This window comes from Falco cherrug, chromosome 1, assembly GCF_023634085.1.
Source record: "Falco cherrug isolate bFalChe1 chromosome 1, bFalChe1.pri, whole genome shotgun sequence".
In the NCBI taxonomy this organism is placed as follows: Eukaryota; Metazoa; Chordata; class Aves; order Falconiformes; family Falconidae; genus Falco; species Falco cherrug.
Genome location: NC_073697.1, coordinates 59,197,275 through 59,208,146, shown reverse-complemented (window position 1 = coordinate 59,208,146; position 10,872 = coordinate 59,197,275). Strand labels below are relative to the sequence as shown.

The following is a 10,872-nucleotide window of genomic DNA, read 5'->3' as shown; positions in this document are numbered from 1 at the left end:
AGATAATAACTGATTTTCCATAGCTATTGTTGAAATGTTTTATATAAATGAGGAGTGTTTACTAAATTAAACCTCTTCTCATCTAGTTTTTTCCAGATTCATAAAAAAAATGAAAAACTTCCAAACATTCCCAAAGCTTTCTGGTAGTATTTTAATGAAATAAAAAAAAAATAATTAGCAAAATGTTTCTTTTCTTTTCATGAAAGATGCAGAGGATATATTTCAATGCACTGGATGACCAATATTCGGAGTGTTTGACCATTCAGAGAGAAGAAGGTATGGTTATGTACATATAAATATAAACAATCCAATCTCATGATACCACATCAGGTTCAACAATATAAGAATACTGTAAAATCATAATTTGTCAGTATCTTAGCTACTGCATGGCTACTTCATGTAAAACTGTAGCCAAAAAGAAGAATGCGTGGTTTAGGGAGCTGGCAGAAGGATCAGATGTCAGCAGTTCAAACCCAGCCCAGGTTGCCAGCCACAGTAATGAAAATAATGCAACTACCACTGATATTACCTTCTGGCAGCTGTTGGACTTAGGTAAAATGAGTCAGTGGGCTGCTCCAATATTTTTAGGTTACCCATCCCTCCGGTATCTAGACAGTGCTAGAAAAGCTCTCAGACCACTCCCTAGAAGAGAGATGTCAATGCACAAAATTCAGCGAGGGTGTCTTCAGTAATAGTAAGCACACCTAGAAGTAAGAAACTTCAAACTGGAACCACAAAAACCTCTGAGCCCCAAAAGTGCCTCCCTCAGTGAAGGGCTGGAACAAAGTTGCTGCTTTTATGGCTTTCTGAAGTTCTCCTAGTGACTTCCTTAAGGCTAAAAAATCGATTGTCCCTCTAGGTGGTCCAGGAGTGTCACACTTTTGGACTTAGGTCTTGGCCAGATCCTTGCTCAATGCTCCTGTGTGAATGAGAACAGAGGTGCTTTGTCCTGGGCAATGGTGAGAGGGTTTGATCCTTGCTAGGACTGTAGAGTGTGTTATATGATGGCATTTACCCTGTCCTAGTGCGTACATGGTCCCATTTCATCTCCCACCACATACAGGGGTCCTTCTACCTCCTTCACCAGCTGCCAATCCAGTGCCACCTCCTGTTGTTGAAGGGTTCTCCTGCTCCAGAGTTACTGTTCCCCCCATGGCAGGAGTCACACAGGTCTCAGCAGTACGGCCAGCAGTATGTGTGTGGCTGGGGCAGACAAGTTGCTGGGGTGAGACACATGGTGTTGGAGGGTGGCTTGGCCCTCTCACAAGCTCCCTGCTCACTCTTCGGTGCAGAAGGAGATGACCTGAGCAATGCTGTGACAAAATTCAGCACTGGAGCTCCCCTAGCTGAGATGATCTCAAGATTAACATGTGCCAGGTTCACAGGCAGGGGTGATGTCTTTTATGAGCCCTGCCCACGAAGCTGGCAAAACCCAGGCAGCACCAGCAAAGTCTCTGACCAGCGTGAAGTTGCACGGCCATGGTGGGGCTCAGACCCCTCCTTCGCATTGCTCCTGGGACATACAGGTGGGCACCTCGTGGGCAGGTGCCAGGTGGCAGGCAGGCACCCGTGTGCCCATACACAAGAGCCACTATGTTCTGGCATGTGAGCCCTTGCATCAGTGATGCTGCTGGGAAAGGAAGCTCTCATCAGCTCCCAGAGCTGACTGCCACAGGGCAGAGCAGGGGAACAAGATGCATCTTTCATGCCCTGGCAGGCATTGCTGGTCCCCTGCCTGCAGCCTGAGCACCACCCTGGCGGGGGCAGCTCTCACACCCCTGTCCTCTGCTGGCATTTTTTTTGGAAGCTGCCAGGATAAGAAATCCTGATAAATACTTCCCTGAACTTGCAAGACACCTTCTAACAGCTGCTCCTAGGAAAGGTCCTTGCAGCGGCACAGTCTTGGTCTCAGCACAAGATGTCATAACACGTGGGATGGGAAGGGATGTCCTTTTCTGGAGGGAGGAGGTAAAAGTGGATTTCAACGGGGGGGGGGGAGGGGAAATCCCAAAGCTTGCTTTCTACATTCTTCATAGCGAACATGGCATTTTAAGGAGAACATTTGAACACCAAAATATTCAAGCCAAAAAATAAAGTTTTTAATTTTTTGGCAGCTCAGGACAGGTTTGGGCTGCTCAGTTTTTGACAGTGAAGCAACATATATTCGCACCATTTTTTTTTCTTCCTCTTTTACAGAATGCTGACATTTTCAAATGCATTTTCTCTCAAAATGCAGTTTCTCTTGAACGTTTTCAACAACGTTCTTTCATGGTATTTAATTCTGAGGGTTTCTCACTGCCAGGGGAACAGCCAAGGATCCAGGGAGGAGTGTGGAAACGCGTTAGCTATGTCGACTCTCGGGAGCAGCTTGAAGTGACATTGGACCCCTTCGACCCTGGCCTTTGGCAGCGACTGGTGTCATCCAAGTCTGAAGCAGGGCAGCGGTGTGGCAGAGCTCCCAGCCCACTTCTCCAGGGGGGAAGCTGAAAAGGGTGGGTGGGAGGAAGAAGAGCCAAGTCGAATGCACCTTTGAATAAATCATGCAATCCTAGGAAGACAGCAGAAAAAAATCAGAATATGCCATACCCCAGCATAGTCTCACTACTCATGCCAAGCCTTGCAGCCAGGGAGAGCATCTCCTGACCAGCTCACAGCTGTAACAGAGCATGGACAGTCCCCTGTGCTTGCAGCCAAAGGCAGCTACAGGCATCTTTCCTCCTTCAGGCCAGTCCACCTCCACTAACTTCCAGCCAGAGGAATTCCTGTTTCATACATGAGCATCAGAGTATTGTACACACATAACCAAAACTGCCAAAGGCAGCCACCAGAAACTATGCTGAAAGTGATTGAAATATGTTGATGAAATCCCACTCCCCTGCTCATCCAGCTGATCAGACTAGAAATGATGGCTAATGGGTTTCTGAGCTCTTCTGAGCAAACAGTGTGGAAGTGTAAGTCTTGGTTTGGTGCATGCCCAGAGTGTTGAACTAATAGCACTTGTCTCACATGTAAGCAGCTGCAAGACCTGATATTTACACAAGGATTCACAGAGATGAGAAAAGACTGCTTTTTCTCTAGATGGCAGGCTCTGGTTCAAATGGGAATTAATTTGGGAAAACCCTCTGGTCTGTATCATACAGCACGCCAGGTTAAATGACGACAGTAGACTTTTTTTTTTCTCAATTAACATTGGCTTTAAAGCATTGACATAGTTCCCACATCAATATAGCAGCATTTTCACCTACCAAAGCACCCATCATTTGGCATGTCAAATAGATTGTGAACAAAACAAAACCCCACCTTTGGAAGCAATCAATCAACAAGCTCACAAATGCACTTGATATAAACCCAAATACACCCAAATACACTTGCTAGTGCAAGCCGCTTTCTCGCAGAGCTGTTGCTGGTAGTGCTTGCATGCTTGGCTCACCTCTGACAAGGTGACTCTAATTCAAAGCCTAGAGCTGCCTTTAAATAGGCATTTCTAAGACTCGGGAATCAGCTGGCACATGCTACTGCTGGCAAGGCAATGACTGTTGTTCTTAGACACCTAGAAGTAATATGCAGAAGATGTCTTTTACGAGGTCCAGTTAGTAGAGGTGGAAAACACAGCCAGTCTTTAGATACCCAAGCCCTACCTCAAGTCCTGACATGAGTTACTTCTCTTTTTTTTCAGCTATATCAGCTGGTCTAATAAATCACAACCCTCTTCTTACAAAGCTTGCATCATTTTTACAAAGAAACGATGAAGCAGGTGGTGCTCCTGATGGCAGAGCACATGGTGGATACCGCAATGTCTGATATGTCAGATCGCTGCAGGGTTTGGAATAGTTTGCAAGCTCGAACTACCTCTTGAGCCTGCATGCCTTCAGGGGGCTAGAGTTTGGAGGTCTGGCTACATTCATTAGATGGGTCCCAACTTTTTTTTTACTACCACGAAGGCACATGAATCTAGCCCTCAGCTCAGGAGTGCTTCCGGCTCCTCATCTAACATCAACCCAACACTAAAACAACAAAAGAATGAATGCAGAGGAAACGGATGCAGTCTCAGCTGAATTTGGGATATCTAAGGTCTCACTCCTCATTATATTTAAAATCATATTTTATTCTAAATCCCTCCCCCTCTCCACTAGAGGTAATTTTTTTGAGGCAAGAGGCAGTGTGTCCTTCAGCACCACCAGGGATTACATAGTGGTTGCCAGTGAAGTTTCCAGCCTTCAGAATCAGAGTTGTATGCTGTAAGACAACATGGATAACTGTGGCCCAGAAAAACCCCAGGCAACTTCCCTGACTTCCATGATGCTGTTTCAGTCTTTCCTTTGGTAAGAGTAGACTTGAGTACATATTTCGTTCTTCCAAAGGAGTGTCATCTTGTGGAAAACTGTGATTATCAGATTCAAAGTTCTTCCAAAAAAAAACCATTCGGAGCTGACGGATACCGTATGCATTCCTTTACCTTCTATTACTCTAAGGGCTACAGCTGCTCTGCCTCTGCAGTGGCAGCATATCTGTGCTGCTGTGGAAACAAAAACAGAAAAAGCAAGAGGACAAGAACTATTTAACAGATTTTTGTCTGATGCTTCCACCTTGTGGCCAACTTGGAAAAGAAGAGTTTCGTTCTATTAACAAATGTGAGGCAACATTGGCATTTTTAAAGGTCTCCCAAATCCTTGCCTCCAGTTACATGGATGGGTATGAACTGGGCTTGGAAGTTTGAAAGGCATTGAACAGCAATGCTGGCGGAGGAAGGAGCTGGTGCCTCCTCTACCGCCACTGCACTTTGGTTTCATGCCAGCTGGCTGTGCCAAGGGGTGCAGGACAGAGACAGGGCCAGGTGGACAAGACCACAAGTGCTGAGCCCAACCCTTCGCTTTGCTGTAGGCATTGGTGGTGGGACTCCCACAGCTGATGGACCCTGCTTCAGCTGCCAGCTCCGTGGGCCAACCCAGGTCCATGAGGTGACTTTCCTTCTTCCTTGTTTTTGAGCGTACAAAAGACTTTCCTTTGCTTTCCTCTGATCTTTCCCAGGGGTTACGCCAGCACACAGCTCCTGTACCACATAACCTCTAATGATGGGGATAAGGTGATGAAACACAGCCATCTTGCTGAGACAACTGCAAAGCACCGTGCCTCAGGTTCCCAGAGCCACCAGGAGCATCTTGCAGTGGCTGGATGACTTGCTTCTGGCTGATGAACCGGCTGCTCCCCTTTTGCACCACTCATAGCAATCCAGAAGCTTAGCCAAAGGTCTGTTTACCTGCATAAAGTGAAGTCTCCTGCACAGGGCCCACATGGAAAGCCATTTCCTACTTTTCCCTTCCCATCCGGGCCGGGAGTCCACCCCTCTCTGATACCCTGGGCACACTGCCAGTCTCCCCCCAGCTCCTGTCTCCTGGGCAGACTGCCTCTGCCGTGTGCTAGTGCGCTCCCTCGGGTTTGGTTTCCAGCCAAACACTTGCAGAGGCCTTAGGACAGGGAGCAAGAGGATGAGCTGAACTTCTGCTGCACACACTGACTTTGGTTATCAGTGGATTGTTTTACCCCAAATGGATCTACTTCAGCAAGGGGGTGAAGACACTGACTGTCCATACTCCCCACCGTGGACACACGCTCAGCTGTACCCTACACATGGAAGATTGCATTCCCATCTGCGAAGGGGAAGAAGAGAATGGAGAGCTGAACCTGGGCTCTGTACCCAGCTGCCGCCTATTGCATAGAGAGGGATTTTGGCACCACCAGCCTTTACCTTGCACAGAAGGAATAACGAGTCCATCAGTCCTCATGTCTCACACAGCTGCTGAACTTCCAGAACAGCAGGTGCATGGTCGAGAATGACAGACCTAAGGATACAAGCGCTGGCTGCCACCACTCTTTCCCAAACCCCTGGGGTGGCAGGAAGCGTTGCATGTCCGTACAGCGTTACAGGACAAAGATTCTCTTTGACAAGGATGCAAAGGAGACAGAACCTGCTCTAATGCTTATCTAAGGCTAGAACCCAGGCTGCTGCACCCTGTTTGAAGCAAGGAGTTTTGCTTTGTGAGAAAGTGATGAAGGAGAGGGAGATATTAGATGGAGAGCTCATCTCCAAGCTTGTTTAACAACAGTGACTGCTCCATGGAGAGGAGGTTGCTCACCTGCCTGTTCACAGGGCTTTCCCACTGCCAGCCTTGTCTGGCTCCCACGGGCAAACCAGGACAGGATCTAGTGTAGGAAGTGCAGCTGACCAGTTTAACTCTGTTTTCAGGTTGAAATCTTGCAATTCTTCTCAAATTCACTTTCAGTTACATCCACCGTGTAAAAATAATTACTGCAGGAGCACAGAACCATAGAACAAAATCTGGTTTGATTCATAAAGAAGGTGAGCTCAGCATCAGGTTTAAAAAAACCCTGCAGCCAAAGGCAGAGAAACTGGCGATTTCAAGGTGCAGCCACCGAATCCTCTGTAATCACCTAAGGCTTTAGGCTGAAGACTGAGACATGTCACTTTTAGTCCCTTGTTAAAGGCAACCTTTGCATAACATCCTTTATAGTACACTGGTGCTAGTAGCATACATTACAGACACATGGCACAGAACGTCCATTTGCATCCCACGTCCCCCCTTTCCCCGGTGTGTGCAGAGAAGCAGGTTCACCCCAGCACATACGGTGCTGAGGATAAGAAGGGTTTCATCTCATGTGAGAAGCCCAGCACCCACGTCGGGACACATGCTTTACTCTGGGTAACACTCGCTGGAGCAGCACACCTGCCATGTTTTGGGGTGCAGCATGGCTCCCCACAGATGTCGCTCACTATCCAGGCCATCTGCAGCAGGCACTTCCCCACTATGCCCGCGGGAAGGGCTCAGGGACCTGCTTGTCACTTTTGGCTGGTGGTTTTGTAGTGCACTCAATCAAAAACGTTTTGAGGGAAAAGAACCCTAATCAAGACTGATTCTTCATAACTGTCTTTCAATAAGTGAGTATAGACCCCTCACATGTCCTTAAATTATATATCATTTATTGAAATATAGATATCTTAATTTACAGGATTTTTTTCAAAGACAAAATATCAACAGGGGCATTTTTGAAATACATTTTGTGCCTACCATCACTCAGGCCAGTTTGCCCTTCTTCAAACATTTCACAACAGCCACCATTTTGGAAACACTTCCTTTTTTATTATTCTAAAATATAACTTTTGGACATTCAAAGTGCAACAGTTAACGTGCCTGTGGAATATATCACAGTAAAAAAAATATAAACAAAGGCAGTGATATAGCTGTCATAAATGTTTTGGCAGTATTCTAGAAGTCTATATAAAAATACTTATATACATATTGATGTATAACATCACCATATCTCACGTCCTTCATCATGTAATAGGACCATTTTGTACAAGTTGCAGACCACGCTGTAAGGAATTGGTTGGCCATTCCAAATCACAAGCTGTGTTTCATAGGCTAATGTTGATTGTCGTTATACAATTACTGTAGCAAAAAGTTTGGGAATATCTCTTCCAGTGGCTTCTCAAAAATTAAGCCATAAAAGAAAAAGTCTGTAATGCTAATAAAATTGTAAAACTAAACGAATCATCCTCTCACACTTCTCCCTCTTCCTCTGCTTCTCATTCCAGTTTCCAGGCAAGCTTATCTGATTCCAAGCCTGCAGTGAGCTGGGTTTGACTAGACCCCTGTCACAGATGCAGTTCATCTGCACAATGCTCATGACAGGATGGAGAAGCAACCTTACCATGCATCAGAAAGCGAGCCAGCTCTGGTTCACGTCCACCATCTGGGTCTAGCCCCAAGACGCTCTGCGAGATACAGAACGAAACTGGTGAGTGGAAGGGGAGACCGCATGAAGATGTCCTTAGATTCCAGTAACTGGTATAATAAAACATGCTGGGGCTGATTTTCAAACCCTGAAGAACACTAGGCCATGTGCAAAAATGCAGGTGAAATTGCTTGCCTAATTTGACTGTGTAGCTGTAATGACTACACATGCAAATTAAGGCACATGTGGTCTCAGGTGGCCATTGAGATATCTGGGATATCCAATAGATAATTTGTGTTTCCTCAATTCATAGTTCATAGCTGGAGGGAGACTTTGCATCGTCTCATCTGTCGTGGCTATAACGAGAGTCTCTCTGTTTCACAGTTGTCCCTGTACGAGCTCAGTGGCATGTGTTCGGCCAAAGCATGGCTCCCAGGATGACACTCAGTCTTGGTCTGTTGACTGCAAGAAATGGAGGATGTGCCATCACTCACGGCTCCTTCTGATTGTCGGCCTCCACCGGGGCTGAAAATGTGGGTGCCTCGCTTCAGGTCCTGTTTTCACGTTTGCAATATGCTTGTACATGACCTCAGCCAGGTGACATTTTGAAACCCAGACCCAGAATTATTTCCCTGTAACACTGACAGTATTACATTTGCTTTCATTTGATCCACAACTGTCCACAACAAGTGAAGGGGGCTTGTGTAGCTTTTCTTAGGGCCATCTCAAGTGAACCAGTAGTTTAACATGGCAGCATGTTGTCGGTCACTGCTGGTCTGTCTTTCACACTTCCTAGGAAAGTACAGCAACACAGGGATGAGTTTGCACTGCACTTGCATTGGTTGTGTCATGCCAGAGGCTGAGTACGCCCTGCGAGGCGCTCATCACACTGAATTAAATTTAAGTTTGAAAGCTGAGCACCAGAAAGGATGGGGGCCTTTGCAGTGGTGTACCTTTTTCACATGTAAGTCTTCTAAAGCATCATATCTCACATCGTACAGTGATAGCAGTAATTGTAATACTTTGTTCATAAAAGTGGTGTCACAAAACAACTATTGCAGGCTGAAAGCAGATTCATTTTCATGCACCTTCTTCCAAAATATGCTCTTGAAAGTGATAACTGTTTGTAGTTACAGTCTGCAAAGATAATAGTCAGAGTTCTCTATTCCTGTTTAAACCTGAAAGCTAAGACAAGAATATTTGCTGCAGAATTATTCCTGCTTATTTAAACTTGAATTCCAGGCTGGGAGAGATGTCTTTATTCCTTGAGCAGTTCAAATATCAGATCAATTCTTCACAGCTAACCCCAGGACAGGTTTCCTTTTGACACTAATAATGGAATGTTGCTGGTGGCTTATCATAAACCTCCATTCTCCAGCATCTTGGAAATCCAGCTTAAATTCATTTCTTTTTTAAATTTAAATTTTTAGAACCTCATTTAATCAAGGATAATAATTGTTTCTAGTATACCCGATTAGAAAAGCTACTCCGCTCATAATATAAACCAAAATCTTAAATTTTTCTCCATGTTAAAGTAGTTTTAGCTAACCAGAACAGTTAACATATTGTGTAAAGCCAAAAAAAGAATGGTTTCATAAAATATTTTGGGTCATAAATCTTTTCCTTGTACTTAAAAAGTTTCTTGAGACTGTGCTTTTACTGAAGGACAATGAATTGTAAAATATACATTTAGTGTTACTGAAAACAGTAGTAGTATTATCTTGAAAACAGCTATCTTCTATAGTTAATAAGGACTTACTAGGTTTCTAACACCTATTATAGACTGGTTTATTATTATTATTATCATCATTATTATTATTCCCCTTTACTTGCATTAATGGTTAAAAGTAACATGTTTTGTAGTACCGGTCAGTCCCTTGTGGTTTTAGACCTTTTTGGTCCAAAAGTGGTTTTCGCATGTTCTTCAGTTCACATGATAGTTCAACAGCAGCTGACATTGAGATTGAGGGAGGAAGTACACAAAATTCATAAGCGATCTATTCTAAAACCCATGGCATATGTTCAATGTGCACCTCAAAAGATCCTTGAGTAGACAGTTATTTACATAATTACAATGGTGAAGTATTGCTGCAGTGGAAATTCGATCATCAAAGTCATATGAATGCCCTTGAAACACAAAACTGGTCTGTTTGTGGCCTTTTCCTTCGTCCTCCTACCAGTTCAAATGGCAAACAACACTGAGATGCTACTGAAGTACTGCAAGAAGCAACACTAAAAAAAATCCATCTTGGACGTGTCTCTCATTCATAGTCAGGCTGATTCCTCTGCCCATCGCTGGGAGTTTCTCTATACAAATCCACCTCATCTTCACATCCTTGACATTGCAATAAAGTGGTTTTCTCTGTGGAGCAGAAGTCTGTAGACGACACGGCAAGCTTCCCCGTGTGCAGAGCTGGAAGGTGTCCGTGAGGTTACAGGAAGCTGTCCTCCACCAGGTCTGAGGAGTCAATCCCAATGTCGTCCATCATGTCAATGTCCTCAATGGTCTCATCCTCTCTCTTGATGAAAGTAGAGCTACTGGAACCAGTCTCAATAGCACTTTCTTCAGATGTCTGGGAACTGGAAGAGACAAACATCTCAGAGATAAACTACACGGTGAATGTGACTGCGTAAGTGCTCCAGTCTCTAGCAGAACTAAACACTACCCCCCCACCTGCTTTCTGACCCATGGCACAATCTTAGGTGACTCTGACCGCCCGTTTCTTGGAACACGACACATCTTGTATCTCAAGAGTAACGAACCACCTTGAAATTCAAAGGAAGGGGTTGTTCATATGTTCCTCCAAGCACTTTCTGCCAGGAACTCATTAAGCTTTGGCACTGCTGTGACAGTAGGTCACTTAGGTAAATCTCGGGAGGCCAGGTGAAAGTAAGATAATAACAGACAATAAGATAGGAACAGCAGAGAAGAGGTAACAAATCTGGATAGTGCTTCTTAGAAACTTCATCCATCTCCCTCTTTCAAATTGCACAAAAATATCAAAAAAAAGAAGATTTTAGGTTGATATTTCTATATACTATTAATTAAGTGCTGAATTAAACGCCTGCCATTCACAGTAAGTGTTACAGTGTTGTGCTGTAGTAGAATCAGTCGTGCAA

The 10,872-nt window shown here is 44.7% G+C and overlaps 1 protein-coding gene across 2 annotated transcripts in view; it reads right to left on the bottom strand.

Moving 5' to 3' along the window:
* Positions 1-6,975: 6,975 nt before the first annotated feature.
* PDGFRA (platelet derived growth factor receptor alpha) overlaps positions 6,976-10,872 on the bottom strand; it is a 35,396-nt gene continuing 31,499 nt past the window's right edge. For both annotated transcript variants that reach the window (XM_005433605.3, XM_055713253.1), the window contains exon 23: positions 6,976-10,332. In XM_005433605.3, the coding sequence (XP_005433662.1) occupies positions 10,185-10,332 (148 nt within the window). In that variant the 3' untranslated portion in view covers positions 6,976-10,184. The remainder of the gene's footprint in view (positions 10,333-10,872) is intronic.